This window comes from Apiospora phragmitis (genome assembly GCF_038363925.1).
Source record: "Apiospora phragmitis strain CBS 135458 chromosome Unknown utg000006l:1.0-5683423.0:1.0-5690449.0, whole genome shotgun sequence".
Taxonomy (NCBI): domain Eukaryota; kingdom Fungi; phylum Ascomycota; class Sordariomycetes; order Amphisphaeriales; family Apiosporaceae; genus Apiospora; species Apiospora phragmitis.
In genome coordinates this window covers 5,000,207-5,015,919 of record NW_027117404.1, presented here as the reverse complement: position 1 = coordinate 5,015,919, position 15,713 = coordinate 5,000,207, and the positions used below count along the sequence as shown (strand labels likewise).

The following is a 15,713-nucleotide window of genomic DNA, read 5'->3' as shown; positions in this document are numbered from 1 at the left end:
CTTGTATAAGGTCCTCATGGTCAATCAGCGGAATGGACAACGGCGAGCCGAGTTGGGAACCCTTCCAGAGTGTGCACAATGACTGACTGTATACTCAGGTTCCGCTGGACCATCATTTGCGTTTCCATGGACTTCACCATCGTCATATTACTGCCTTCTAAGCCATACTGACAAACAAGTAGTCATGCTCCTGCACCTCTCACAGTAAGGGGGCGTTCATTGCTGGACCCCGACTCTTGGGTTGCAGATTACGTTAGCATTCGCAGGAAAAGTCCAGATGCGAACAGGTCTGACCCGTCAGTTAGGATCGGCCTAGACATGCACGGCGGTAAGCGCAGGCGGTTTCATCCAAGTCGCTTCTCCAGCTTCGCCTCGGCCCTCGTGCGCGGTGTGTCAGGAAAACGGCGAAAGAGTGTCAGTGTGTGTGTGGAGCGTGCACGATGAAAATCCGGGGTGGAACAGGGAGACAGAACTGGGGGAGATGAAGAAGGCGGGTGGTTGGTTCGTGGCCCCAGGAGAAGAAAGGTGGGAGAGAGCGTTCCCGACACATTGGCCCGACCGCCTGAAAGAAGCAGATTTACCTGCTGACGGGTACTGGGTTGGTAACATTTTTGGCTACTCGACAACGATGCCCGGTCATATGGGGAAAGATTTGAGGGAAACAAGCATTCTAGATCGGCCCATGTCGTTCGACTGCTTCGTGGCTCTGAGCTGATAGTCGCAGACCGACACGAGGAGTATTGACTGACGACCGAACGACAACACATGTTCGATGCTACCCGAGAAACCGTCCCCCCGGCCCCCCCCCCCTTAGGCCTGCCTTGACAGAAATTCCAGAAGCATTCTCTGCTACCCGGCGTGTGTGACTACTGTATTGGCATGTGAATCGTCCAATGGTTGGTCGGGTTTCCAAATCAAAGGATTGGCGCTGACTCGCTCTTGCGATGGCGAGGGATGATGACTCAGCAGAGTTTCCACTGACGAGCCCAGATCATATCGGATTGATGGCCAAGTTACCTGAGGAATCAGGGCATCGAGGGGGTTAATTAACTGTAATTAATTAATTGACAATACCGGAAACAGCCTGGTTTTTGTCATCGTCGTGGTTATTCCTACCGCCATAGGTAGTTTTTATATTCCGATATAGCCATGGGTTGCCTGCAATATCACTTCTTGAGATCTCGACTTTGCTTCCGGCTTTGCGGATCGAAGCATATCCACTCATTGATTATGGCGGTGTGCATGTCACAGAAGCCGGACCCCAATGCTACGAGAAAGTGATACGTCCAGCCATTGTAGCGAACGTAAAGCCAATCGACCTATATGTGGACTTATTTATATCGCACGTAATGGCACACTGCTGTTCGACTGCGACAATACATCCAGGCTACAAACTGCAACCAGCAACTCACAAACTGTCCGGGATGCGTAATGCACTGATCGAACGGTATGCGCGATGGAATGTTACGTAGGTGGGAAAGAGGCTTGGCAAGGTGCAAGCTGAATGTGCAGCACAAAGAGAGAGATGGCCCCCCGCCGATTCCGCAGCGTCCAACATAACCTTTTTCCGGCAGCAAGTAACTTGCGGCTGATGACTTGCTTGGTTCCTCGGCAGCCTTCCGTTGGGCGATCGAAAACTGTGAATTGAAACAAGTGCGGGTGAGACATGCGACAAAAAAGCATACACGCCAAATACGGTAATACCATCAACCGAATACTAAGTAGGTTAGTCAGGTAACCCGAACCCAATACCTGTCGTGTCGTGTCGTGTCGTGATTCGGATCCTCCCTCTAGGCGGCCACGAGTTGGGCAGACAGACCGGCTGGCTGGCTGGTGGCCGGGGCCCCTAATGATATGCTGCTGCTGCTACTACCTACTACTACTACTATTACTACATAACTACTGCGAGTGATCACGTCACCGGACGGGCGTCACATCTTCGTCACGACTCAGCAATCAGTTGGTGTTGGGCCGGCCCCAAAGTACAGCACACATACGACGCAGGGGGAGCGGCGAAAGAAGAGCCGCTTCCATCAACAAGTCCGATAAGGTTGCGTGAGACGGTGAGAAACCCCAAACCCAAACCCCCCCCCCTTTTTTTTTTCTGGCCCCAAACGTCGGAAACCACGTCGTGTATATGTCCGATAAGGGGCCGCCGGAATGAAGTTGGGGGTGCAGGAGGTGCAGGTAGGTAGGGTCTCAGGGCATCGGTCTAGCTCGCTGGGCTGTTTGATCGAGGAGTTGCCAGATTCGAACATCGATGTGGGAGGGTAGAAAAGGCGAAGGCATTAAAAATAAACCAAGATTGTGCCTTTGCTTGCCCCCAGGTAGTTGGTAGGTAGCACGGGGGTGTCCCTCAAAGCCTCCTTGATCATGAGAATACTTATGTAGCGACGACCTACCTACCTACATAACTTAGACCGATAGAGCTGCCCGATCCGGTATCACGAGCGAGGGGACTAGCTATATGAAGTACACGTGCATGAAGAATTGGTAGCTGGAGGCCCTTTATTGCATCGGGATTGATATGGGCTGTGGCTGACTGTGTTCGTCACTTTTCAAAACGTCCTGACGGTACTGCTCGGGTATTCTCTACCTATCATCTGTCATAAACCTGGGCATAATAAGACAGACCCCTTGGTTATTTGATCTCAATCTGATGGTCTGATTACGGACGGACCCCAATTCCTCTGGCTCCGTTTGGAGTCAAGCTGGGCTTTTTTAGTCAAGGGAGAGAGAGATCAGAAAGACCCTTTTCCCGGATCTCGTCCCTTCTGTCCCTTCTAAGCGGCTCGGCACCCAGGCCGCCTCATCTGAAGTTCATCTCACAGCAGCTTTATTCAACTGTATCCCGTCATATCATGTCAAATGTATGTACGAGTACGCATGTACTTACTTTGCATACATCCATGCCCGCGGTTGTACGTCGACGGTGCAACAACCGAGAAGAGCGGGCGTTGATGCCGCTTTATTCTGCCCTTGGTGCGAAGTACATCATCATCATCATCATCATTCCCCCGGCACATCCTTATTAAAAAAGATCGATCGCTTGCCCGCTGCTAAAAGCCTAGTAGCCACGATCTGCCTGCTGCTCCACATACCGTCCGCCCACCCCGTCTTACAATCAATCGTTGAAAGCAATACTGGCAGACTGGCAACTGGTATTGCTTCCCATCACCAACGAACGGGTCCCAGCATTTCTAGTCCACTGATGCGGTCGCCGGTGCACGGCATACGCACATTATTTTAAGGACGGATCTGCTGTGGCGGAACTCAAGACGCCATATTTTTCCACGGTACAGATTAGCATGACTTATCTCATCCTGTCCGTATTTGTCCGTATCTCATCGTCATCGTTAATCGGTAAAAAATCAACAAGTCTCTCTTGTTTCATCTGGCTGCCTGTCCCTTGATTCCGTTCGGATGTATCCCTCGGCGTCTAGGCCATGCCGATACTTACACACTGGTAGCGGCGCCCACCCAGGCATGTCCGTGTATATTCTCAGCTCCAGTTAAGGGCCCCCCACTGTCGATCAATCCCTTTTTTTGGCCATGAATATACACTTGTCTGCTGTCTCCGTTAGGACTTACCAACGTTTCGTTTCTCCTTAGCAGACAGGACCCTCACTGCTCCAAGGCTTTAATCTAATACTGAAAAAGTAAAAAAAAGAAGCCGTCTCGAAATAAGCTAGAAACAACTTACTCGAAGCTACTCACTTGTCACTTACTATACTGCCACGCTCTAACGCAGTGTAGAAAGGCCAGTAGGGGGAGCCGATTACCCAGTGTCAGGTCTAGGTTGGTGGGGTGGATTACTTACAGTAATCGAGCATAGTCCACCTGGCTGGCGGCTTATATCAAATCACGACGCACGGAATTGCTTTTTCGGGGTTCGACTTCGGCAGAATACGGTATCTAAAGAGCCAGCTAGTTTTAAAGAGGGCCCTGGACTTGGAAGCAGAAGAAGCCTGTTCTCGCATCAATCGAAGACCCTCATCCAGTGCTGCACGATTTGACTGAATTACCTCACTACGGAGCTGAGGCCCCGCCGTACGGGCGAACCCAGCCACTAGGCTTGCTTCTTCTTTTGGGTCTGTCCTGTCTCTGCCCAGTACCTAGCCCACCTCGACCCCTTCTCTCCTCCGCCATTACAGACCGTACAATCAATTCTATTCGTCTCCGGAAGGTCGTGAAGAACAAGACAGACGCCGGATGAAGCTGCCATTGGACCTGGCATTCAGCGAAGTTAGAGCCTAACAGAGAGAGACAGGTCGACAGGAGACCGATACAAGAGAGAGAGAGAGAGAGAGAGTGCGAGCAGAACCAGCAAACCAGAGAGCCAATCCACTTATCCCCTGCTATCTTTCTGATGTGTATGGTGGGTTTTGTGTGGTGTCTCTCCTTTAGCTGCTAGTCCTTACCTACAATTGCTGTTGTTCCTGCCAACAATTGTGCACCCAGAGAGACCCTCACTTTTTTCTTCCTTGCCTGCCCACTTACGATCTCCATCAGTCATCAAAACCATCCCATCAGAGCAAACCAGCCTCTACCAAATCCGCCCCCCTCACCTCGTACCAAAAATCAGTCCTCCCCCTACGCCCGCAACCGCAGCAAGTAACAGCAGCACTCAACCCATCTCATCTTCAATATCACCTGCAACTCGCACACACACACACCAACCACCAAACCACACCCGCCAAACAACGACTACAGCAACAACGATCACCAACAAATCTCAGCAAAGCATCCTTTCGTTTTAGGCGACGACTATCGACCTGCCTCATCTAATCGCAATCGCCAACCCCGGATCTTTCCACCCCCGTTCACCTGCGGACCTGGCATTGGGCGACAAGAAACGAACCCTCCCTCTCGCTCGCCGCAAACAATGTCTGGTGCCGATGGTGGCTACGACCTGCTTCGGCGGGCAACTCAGGCGATGATGTCAAAGTAAGCACATCAATTTCCACTTCTTCACTTCCTTGCATCCGCCCTCCCCATATCGTTCATTACGGGCCTTTTTCTTCGCTCCGCTATCCCATGCAATGGCTGCTTCACAAGTCGAGCCATTTTTTTTTTAACTTGTTGCATATTCCCTTATCGGTCTTTTATCAAACCTGCGAGGGCCCCATCGCCGGCCTCTGCCCTCCTATTACACGTGTTTGCTCTTGCTCTCCTTCCCATTTAGCCATGTTTCTTTGCCGCGGTCCCGGCGGATGCCAGTGCCAGATTTGCGTCCAGAGATGGACCCTGATCTTCCCCAAGACTCCGACCCTGGGTTGCAGATTTCACGAGCGAGGGGCAGTAGTAGTAGTAGCAGTAGCCTGTTTACACCTTGTACCGAAGCGACTCAAGCGGTCCGTTTTGGCGCCTTCACTAGGAGTACCCATCTCGGCCTTTCATTACATGGCAGGGCTCCGCTTCGAGTCAGGCAAGTGCCTGCAACGATGAAGCTGCTGGTGCTGGGCATTGCATGACGACCGGCCACTGTGGCCCTCGCTGGCACAACGGGGGTTGGGCGCAGTGCGTTTTGAACATGGCATCGTTGGGTCGATGCCCTGTCAGGGCGCCTGGCCACGATAGGCGCGCAATGGGGCTATAGAGAGAGAGAGAGTCCATGGGCAGAAAGCAAGCAGAGCATTACTACTCCCAACTTACATGGGACGGCGGGTTCAGCCATGGCCTTTCCCAGCGAACCAAGCCCGGTCAGAGTAGGCTGCTTGCCCCCGGGGGCTGATGAGAGAGAGGGTCTGACTCGCCGCCCGGCGTCACCTAAACAGCTCTCTCCCTCAATCAATCCCACCCCCCTCCAAAAAAGGCTGCAGGGCAAATGCGCTTGTCTGGCTATTGGGCTCTCTCCCCACCCATACCGACCTTCACAATGAGACTTTCGCGATACACCCCCCACTTTTAACGCTTCCACCACATGGCTCTTCACATGGATTTGCTCTTCTGAAAGCCCTGGTTCACTTCAAATTCTCGGAGCAAAATCTTGTGTGACATGTCCCATTTTCCCATACAGCAAGTGCTGGCTCTCATACGTTCTCTTGTCCTATTTTTTCTCACTACATCATCATTTGCATCGTGGTGACCCAGGGATGAGCGACTTCTCATACTGCGAACTCTGCTGTTTTGAGATGCTCCTGATCCGAAAGCCACCCTAACTTTCGCTCTCTTCGTCTGGCTCGCTTTAGCGTTGACAGTACTACTGTTGTTTTTATCCCCTTTGCCGCCCATCTCACGACCCATTCCCATCTGCATGTCTCTAGTCCTGCAGCACTGAAACATCACACTTTGGTCACACTGTTCTCGTTGCCGAAAAGCAACTTCGTCAACATGGCTGGCTCTAACGATAAATCCAGGCAAAGCACGGGAGATGAGGAAAGTGGGGACCAGATAGGGTCTGATACTCCCCGGTCAGGCATTGCAACACCACAGCCTGACCTACAGGACAAGAGGCTGCCGGGTATCATGAGTTATTTCAGCCAGGTTGGTTCTTCCTCTCTGAATTTCTTTTCTCGTACGCCCTCCATCACCCGAGCACGAGAAACTGAAGACGCATCTCCTGCCTCGCATCAGGAAGAGAAGGATGCCGATAAGAAGACCACTCTGCCGGAACCACTGCCCAGCACAGATGACAAGGACTCCGCCTCCGACGGGTTACCTCTCCTACCTCATGAAAGGGTGACGCCGCCGGCAGAACCCGAGTCCTCACAGCCGGTAGCCTCCCATTCACAAACCAATCCTTACCCAACGCCGCCCTGTTCCAAAACCCCATCGGAGACGGGCGTGAGGCTGGGTGAGGTGGGCAGTGATGCCGGGGGTGTGTCATCGAGAGGCAGCTTTGATATTGGTTCCCAAGCCCACTCAAGCCAGAAGAAGTCGATCTCGGAACTTGCACAGATGCAGTCCCGCAGAGCGAGTTTGGCCAGCCCTCTTACCAATGTCGTCACCGCCTCTACTGTCCATGCGACCCACTTGTCCAACCCCAGCGGCTGCGTTGATTCTACCACCACCAACACCACTACCCCCAGTTCTCCTTCCGGATCCCGCCCTTCTTTGGATTCTGCTGGTCCTCTTTCATCCAAGTCCGTTTCTGTTGATCGGCTTAAGAAGCTAACAAATGTTGCCGCGAATAAGAGTGGCCCTTCCACGCCCACGCGAGCGCTCTCTTCCACACAACCGCCCCCGGCTAAGCCTGAGCAGACTGAGTCGTCGCGCTCACCAAGCTCTCAGTCGCAGAGCAATGGGGATGTGGTGGAGGCAGCCAGTGGTCGCGCGACCCCCGTATCTGAGAAGAGCGGAGGTAGCGGCAGCTCTGGGCTCGCTACGCAGAAGGGAAAACTGATTATCAAAATCTTGGAAGGTCGAGGCCTGCGCAAGAGCCGAGACCCATACGTTGTGGCCGTCTTCCAGCGCAATGAGCTTATATCACCAGGCCCAAGAACTTTTGAGGATGAGGACGATGCGAACGCACCCCCGCCTGGACCAGGAGGCGTCCCAATTCAGAGACAAACCAGCGATTCCGGTCGCCCGATGGCCATTCCTATGAAAAGTCGGCAAAGCAGTAGCACGAGCATGTCTGAGTCGCATACACTCCGAAATCGCCCGAGACGATCATTTACCAGCCCGAAATGGGATGCCCAGGCACTTTTGTAAGTCTATTCCAGCGCTAACCTTGGTGGTGCAGGTCAACTAACATTTTACAGTGATGTTGTGGACACGGACATGTCGGTTGACGTCTCGATATATGACCATGGTGCAAATGGGGAGGATCTCTTGGGACATGTCGATTTCCAGGCCACAAAGGAGATCCCTGTCAGAGGATGGTTCCCATTGAAGGGCCATGCCGACACCATGGAAGAAAATGCGCCCACGGGTGAAATCTACGTTGAAACCATTTTCCAGCATTCCGAAGACAGGAAGCACTACGGACCTGAAGACTTCCAGATTCTCAGGCTGATTGGCAAGGGCACATTCGGACAAGTTTATCAAGTACGGAAGAAGGACTCGAGTCGCATTTACGCAATGAAAGTCTTGTCAAAGAAGGTCATTGTGCAAAAGAAAGAGGTTGCGCACACCGTCGGCGAGAGGAACATTTTGGTGCGAACGGCCATGTCGGAATCGCCCTTCATCGTGGGACTTAAATTCTCGTTCCAGACTTCTGGGGATCTTTTCCTGGTCACCGACTACATGTCTGGAGGCGAGTTATTCTGGCATCTACAGAAAGAAGGCCGGTTTGACGAAAAGAGGGCCAAGTTTTATATTGCCGAGCTAATCTTGGCCATTGAACATCTTCACAAGAACGATATTGTGTACCGCGATCTCAAGCCTGAAAACATCCTGCTGGACGCCAACGGACACATCGCCCTTTGCGATTTCGGTCTTTCGAAAGCCAACTTGACCAAGAATGACACGACAAACACTTTTTGTGGAACCACCGAGTATTTGGCGCCCGAGGTTCTTTTGGACGAGGCTGGATATACCAAGATGGTGGACTTCTGGTCGTTGGGCGTCTTGGTGTTTGAGATGTGCTGTGGCTGGAGTCCCTTTTATGCGGAGGATACCCAACAAATGTACAAGAACATTGCATTTGGCAAAGTTCGGTTCCCCCGAGATACTCTGTCGCAGGAGGGCAGGAATTTCGTGAAGGGGCTGTTGAACAGGAACCCCAAGCACCGTCTTGGGGCCGTTGAGGACGCGCAGGAGTTGAAGCGACACCCCTTCTTTGCTGATGTCGACTGGGAGGCCTTGTCTAAGAAGCTGATCACCCCGCCCTTCAAGCCCAAGTTGAAGTCGGAGACGGATGTGTCTTATTTCGACCCCGAGTTCACAAACGCACTGGGCCAGGCTGGTTCCCTTAACGAAAGAGCCCACGCACTCTCGACGGGCTTTGCGAACTCAACACCGCTTTCTCCTACAACACAAGCCAACTTCCAGGGCTTCACCTTTGTTGACGAGAACGCGTTGGACGACCACTTCGGTGGACGCTACGATGATGACGAAATGGATGCCGACCGTCGAGATAATGACTGGGACGACCTCGACGAACATGAACTTCGAAAAGCAAACAATCGCATGAGCGGCATTGTAAAGACTGGAGGACACGACGAGCCTTTTGGTAATTCGCATTTCGATATGTGAGGGGCTACTAGGCCTATCTATATCCATGCAACCTGATTTGGTTTTAGGGGGCGGGTCTTGGTTTGTCAACGCTCCTTCACGTTCTTCCAGCAGTCAGTGTGTGATAAGAAAATTTCATAACGATCTGCATCATTGCATCAGCCGGCTATTGTTGCATGGGGTATAGCACAGCCACCAGTGGATGGTGTAAAGGTTGAAAGGCGTTAGGTCTTGCAAATATGAGGAATAATGGCACATACAGAATGCTACACAAGCAAAGAAGAAAAAACATTTCATGGCAAAGATGTTGAAATGCAGGATTGTGTTGGCAGGCAGTTTCTGCCTGGCCATGCTCGCCCTTTTCGTTAGTGCCTGGGTCCTTGAACCCCGTCGAAAGTGCACCTCTATTTCTTCAGGCCAAATTCTCAACGTACATGACTTTGAGAAGCGATGCTGTCTCCAGCGTCGGAACCGGTGGCGCCGCTGGGAGACCTATGGCTCTGGCCTGACACGGGCCGCCATCTGACAGATTGTTGAACAGTGTGACCTAGAGTTAAAGCGCCCATGGTATGGCACCTGGTGGATTCGCCTAACAAGTTCTTGATAGATAGTAAAATATACATAATATCAAGATCATACTACTTACTCAATCAATGCAAATTAATCATGTACATGTGGCGAAGTGAAGATGCTAGAACAGAAGCTTAGGTTATTAATACCATTATCTTGGTAGCCAGCAATCAATACGTGTAGTGAATCAACTTTGACGGTTTGTCAAGTTGACAGACATCGTACACTGTTGCTCGAGAGAATCTCGACTGTGCCTGAACAATTAATTCCTTTGTCACTTGGTGATGCAGTGCCATTAGCAGATATTGACTGGTACCCTCTACTACAACGAAATTGAGCTCTAGATACCTAAAGTATGGGCGATCAGTTCCTTCGAAACAGAAGGAATGACTTTTGAACAATCAGTGGGCGAGAATGGGACAAGAATAGCTGGAGGAGGAGAAGGAGGAGAGAAGAGTGGAAAGGGGGGAGGGGTATGCTTGCAATGGTAGGATTGGCACAACAACCCCGGATATGACGATGCATACGCACGAGGGTCTAGCTAGCTAGACGAGTATTCGCACGGTTGCTTCTCCCCGCCCCCTTCTGATTTCTATTTACCTGGTAAATCAAGCGAATGACTATCACACAGCCAGTGTCACTGGGGAAGACGGCCCTGTCTCTTCCCCCGTCTTCCTCCTTTGCCACCCTTCGGGGGCGGGGGGGATTCCCCCGCCATGAAACCAGACACGGTAAACGAAGAAGAGAGCAGCAGCATTCCGCGCCCCTCTCGTCGGCTGCAGAAGGGAAATGGAAGAGAAGGAAAAATGGAAGTGATATGAGACCTGAGAAGAAGAAGAAGGAGCCAGGAAACTCGTTCGGGTCTTAGATGACAGTAGTACTCTTCCTTATTCTTTATGGGAGGCTAGGAAAATCCAGTACCTTGGGGAGAAAGAGAAAGGGGAAGCTTATGTTAACATACTTCTCTCTCTCTCTGGTTAAGGGGCACAGCCAGTCCAGGATCGTTTCGTTCCCCTTTCTTGGCTTTCTCCCCTCATCCAATATCCAAATCCACTCACTGTAGGCACAGCAGTGGCTTTCAGGAGCAGCCTGTGGTCTGAGATGGTACAGCCTCGAGACCGGGAAATTGTCCAATCCAAGTTTTCCAACCAGGAGAGATATCAATCATGCACACACACAGATGACGCGAGCTCTTCTTCTCTCGTGGCGAGCTTGAGAAGTTGGTCAAATCGAGATCCAATGCGCTGATGTAGAGCCAATTGCCCTTTTCCCCTGCCACAACCACACGGTCAGGGCCAGGCTGGTCTGGGGCTTCTGCGCTGAGAGCCGCGAGCTGTGACATCTCTCATCTTGGATTTGGACCACCGATGAAGTACTCATTTCATCCTTCCATCCCTTCCCCCTCTCACAATCGACTTGCCCAATCCTGCGTGTTTTTCTGATTGCCGAGGTCTGCAAACGGAGAACTTCAGCATCATGTAACCCCCTCAATGGATGTACTAGTATCAGCGTACATGGCATTCCGAAGCTAGAATTACCTCGCCGTTCGAAGGTTGGGACATGGCCTTATATTCATCCCTGAAGCAAGTTTGTCACACTTGTACTGTTATCTCAAGAAGATCACGTTTGGAACAGTTGGCATAAGAGTACCAGAAGTTGGTGTCATGTCGGATTCAGCAACAGCGATCCTAGAGTAAATGTACAAGGATTACACTTCTTTTCCCTTCCCCCAAAAGACATCATCCTCTTCATGCCTGCCTGCCTTCGCAGCTCGCCCCCGCCGCCATGCGGCCGTTGTTATATTGGCTTTGCCATCGAAACACATTTGATCGTATTATTCGATCAGCTTGTCTTCCCCCGTTTCGTACCGTCTAAAGAACCATGTTCGCTCTCTATGCATGCAAACCACTCACCATTTCGGATTCCCCAGCGTGTAAGTGCTCGACTTGATCGGCAATGTTGTGCATGGGTGTCTCCAGTTTAGTGGTGGGCGGTCTCCTCCTCCTCCTCGACGAGCCAGTCCTCGACGACGGGCGCGGCGGAGCCAGGGGTAACAGTCTCTTGGCCCTCAACCTCGACGGCCATGTTCTCGTAGTCCTTCAGGTTGCTGGCGAGGTCGGCCTCCTCGGGGGACTTGGGAGTCTTGGGGGCGGAGAATGTGGCGACCTGACCAACGGCATCTGAGTCCTTGACGGGGGTGGGCTTGTAGGCCTTGAGCTCCTTGAGGTAGAGTTCTTGGACGAAGTCGGCTATGCGGAAAGTTAGGTGTTAGTCAAGCTGTGTCTGCAGAAAATTGGCCGGGTTTTTGCCACACATGTGCCGGACTGGGATTGAATGAAGATATGGTTGTCGCTGGGCTCGCTGAAATGGAAACAGTATAGTCGAGGGATTGATAGATCTGCTGTGATGCTGGGTGTTGCAAATGGCGACCAAATTTTGATTTCGACAACACGGAGCTCGGTATTAGAAGCACTTGACTTCCGAGCCCTATGATGTCGTCCATTCGTTCCGATACGCATCCTCAATTGGTGCTCCATTTCCCTATCAAGAAAGACAAGATTCGCAATTCCAAACGTACCTCGTCGCGAAACAGTAGGGGCGATGAATGTTCTGGTGGCGTTGACCCGGGCGACACGCGTGACGGCACTGGCGGCCGACCTGGCAGTCTGTAGAGCGACGGAAAAAAAAACCTGGTTAGTGTCTCTTTCGAAGGTAGTCTTCAATTGATTTGAAGCGGGCATTGCCATTGACATACCGAGGGTCTGAGTTGGAAGAGCATTTTGATCGATGGAGGAGAGACGGATATGCTCAATTGACAGGTGGTCGACGGTGTCGTCGTTAGAAGTGTGGGATGGTGGTGATGATGGGCGGGATTGGTTGGAGGTGAGGTGGTAGGTTGAGGTTTTTGCGGCTGCTCGGCGCTTCGGCGAAAATTGGACGGACGGCCTTCCTGCTTTTGCCCATACAGTGAGTGACCCAGCCCGCTTTGCCCAGCAAAAGCTCTCAGCTCGTGGCTCCTGCACAACCTGGAGAAGAAGCTTGGACCTTCCAACGTCTCCAACTTTTCAATGCCAAGACTCGGTCACGTGAATGAATCAACCGCACTCAACTTTTGTTGCTTGCCGATAGCCCCTCGAGATTGGACTTCATGCGGTTTTGGATCGAGTCCAATTCGTCAAATGTATTTGCATGAACACTCCATGATATCAGCGATACTTGAGCATCTTCAGCCAATTCATTAGGAGCTATTACACTTTACTACTGTCGGTTACACGAGCACGAGCAGCCAGCCATAGCGTCATCCAGCTAGGTCCATGACGGAGGTTGGCTAAAACAAGGCCTGCTCTAGCGGTCAGCAGGCCTTCATGTTGTCATCCATTCCTTCGGAACCCTTTATCTAGTTCCCGTCAGACTTGACCTCTTTGAAATAAACACACACTGATCTTGATGAGCTTGGTGACTCATTAAGTGTTGTTCTGTTTTCCCCGGTCTACTGATAGCTACTACTTACAAGTGCATGATCACGACCGCCTCGCAAGTGGGTCTGTACCGGGTATTGGGGTCTGGGGAAGTCCCCTCACTTTGAGATCCGAGTGTTAACATGGAGTACGTTAGCTGATATTATTGTTTATCTTTTCTGGCATCTAGGCTCCTGGCAGTCGCATCAACTGGACTACGCATTGTCGATACTAATCAGGCCTCACCGTGTTACCGGACTAGATTGCCCTTGGCCCTCAGATATGCCTTGATGATGACGGCCCAGTTCACACCGCTATTGTATTCCCCGACTTGACTTGACGGTGTGATCAGGTCTTCGAAGCTATTGGCCACAACCAAATCTTGTCTTTTCCCTTCTGTGAAAAGTTGGTTTTCCGCATAGGGCCAAGAAAGAAACCGATCCAGTCAGTGTCAGTAAAGGGCACGAAGCCCCGGATCAATGCTTGAAATGTGCCTGCCACCAACTGGCCACTCGCCCTAAAACGTTCCGCGCCTGCTTTTAGCTGCTATAAACATGTAGGTATACATAGTGCCACGATGAAGAACAACGCATCTTAGCCATACGTGTGTGCATGCGGTTCAGTCCTGAACTTCATCTGCCTTAGCCACTCTTATAGTACCAAATGTCTCACTGAACCAAGATAGGCTTGTACTGGATGGCCGGGAGGTGCGCCCCTATCAATGAATTGATCGTACGCACCAATTTCTCAGATCAATCTTGAATGAGACCGGGTACTGGTCGTCTATCTCTATCAATTTCGCGCCATGAACAGGGTGTTGAGAACCAAAGTGAGCAGGTCCTCTGCCATGCTCAGTTCGTCGTCTTCTACACGTCCACTCGCCTTCTTTCCTTGCCTAACCCTTCTATTACACGGGGAGCTATCGTAGCTGATACAAGGGCCAAGAGGCTTCCGATGATTCTAACGAGATCAAACAACTACCTCAAAGATATCCACACCGAGTCTTCGTTGCCGCGTGTATTACCCCAGCTGACTTGACTGCCCTTTTGCCCTTTAGTCAATGTTTTCGCCGTAGTCAAAAGCTGACATGTTGCATTGCGTTGGTCACTACCGCCCCTCGTACACCAGTTTGCTTTGGTGTCATAACCGCGGGAACAAACAGAACATGGGGGTGTTAAGACAACTTAAGTCGGATCACGACTTTCCCCCCTAATAGATCGTATGAATTGGAATGCTCGGATGCGCCACCGTCTCCAAGAAAACTCACACAACAGAAGTTATATGCCTAAACTGAAGAACCCGATACGACCCTATATGTCAACATGAAACCCACGAGCTACCCCTAATTGAAATTGGAAAGGCTAAGAGTAGGGTCGCTCGTATATTTTATGAGCAGGGTCGGTCTTTATATTAACCCTTATCAGGTATGCTGCACCCGACCTTTATTTATCCATGTAGGTGTATGGGTGGCATTAAAACGTGCTTCTGCCTCTACATACCAAGTGATTTCGAGTCAGGCTTGACGCCTGTGACTATTGGAAGTCCTTTAGCTACGAGCCGATTGCATACACAGTCACGATCCCCTTGGTGCACTTTCTCGTAAAATTTGAACAAATACACCTTATCTTGCCTTTCCGATGCATGTGTGGCTCGGCACGCATCAAGAAGACATTGATCTGTAATACAAGAGATGTCCACCAGGGGCCATCACGACACTAGCCCTTTTGGATGGAACAAGTACAGGGGAACATGACCCAGGCCTTTCGATGAGGCACAAGTGTGTCCAGCATCCTCTTGCCGAGATGAGCATAGCTATAAATAAACCAAGAACAGTTGAAGTCTTACATGCCCATTGGTTGTGTGTGTGTTGATGATCGCCGCTAATTATTTAGCGGCGATTCGTGTGGGCCGCCCAAAAGCTGGGGATGCCGTTGGGCCATATCGCATGCCCATTATAGCCAATGACATCAGATACGAAAAGCATGTGTTGGTGTAATTGGGACAGAGGTTTTACAGTGAAGAAGTGTAGCCTAGAATTTCCTCGGTTGTTAAGAGCCCGTGCCCCCAGCTACTGTGTAGTGAGAGATGATGGCTGTTGGTTGTTGACAAGGGGTGGTGAGTGTAGCTACTTATATTCATAAGTCGGGTCGAGCGGTGGGAGAGAAGGACTTCGGTTGATTTGTATTCGGATAGAACATGAGACAGAGGTGGTAGTGAGCACAGTTGTTGAGTTTGTACCCCCAGAAGAGGCGAGTCAACTCCAAGTGCAAGTGGTGGACAGAGCCTAAGGTACTGAGGCCAGACAGCAATTACATGTCCATCCTGAAGCTTCGAGCGGCAACAGGTATCTCGAAAACAATTGAACATGCACACATTTACTGGTGTGGGTAAGCAGCTTGCTCAGGGAAGAGAAGAGGTAGGGTGACAGTATGGGGTGCAGGTCACCTAGGAGACACCAAAATAACATCGCGGCCAACGCCAGATATGGGCGTACCCAATAACACGTCTGTGGCCAAAACAACACCGTAAAAATAGTTAAAACTCATGAAAATTAGAGGAACGCAT

The 15,713-nt window shown here is 51.1% G+C and overlaps 2 protein-coding genes across 2 annotated transcripts; one reads left to right on the top strand and one right to left on the bottom strand.

Moving 5' to 3' along the window:
- Nucleotides 1–6,333: 6,333 nt before the first annotated feature.
- On the top strand, nt 6,334–9,141 carry PG994_006738 (kinase-like domain-containing protein; the record flags this gene model as incomplete). Its single annotated transcript, XM_066858147.1, has 2 exons — nt 6,334–7,652; nt 7,707–9,141. 2 exons carry the CDS (start codon nt 6,334–6,336, stop codon nt 9,139–9,141), a joined length of 2,754 nt encoding a protein of 917 aa, XP_066717416.1.
- Nucleotides 9,142–11,670: 2,529 nt separating this feature from the next.
- PG994_006737 (uncharacterized protein) lies at nt 11,671–12,469 on the bottom strand (the record flags this gene model as incomplete). Its single annotated transcript, XM_066858146.1, has 3 exons — nt 11,671–11,939; nt 12,269–12,356; nt 12,446–12,469. 3 exons carry the CDS (start codon nt 12,467–12,469, stop codon nt 11,671–11,673), a joined length of 381 nt encoding a protein of 126 aa, XP_066717415.1.
- Nucleotides 12,470–15,713: the final 3,244 nt, after the last annotated feature.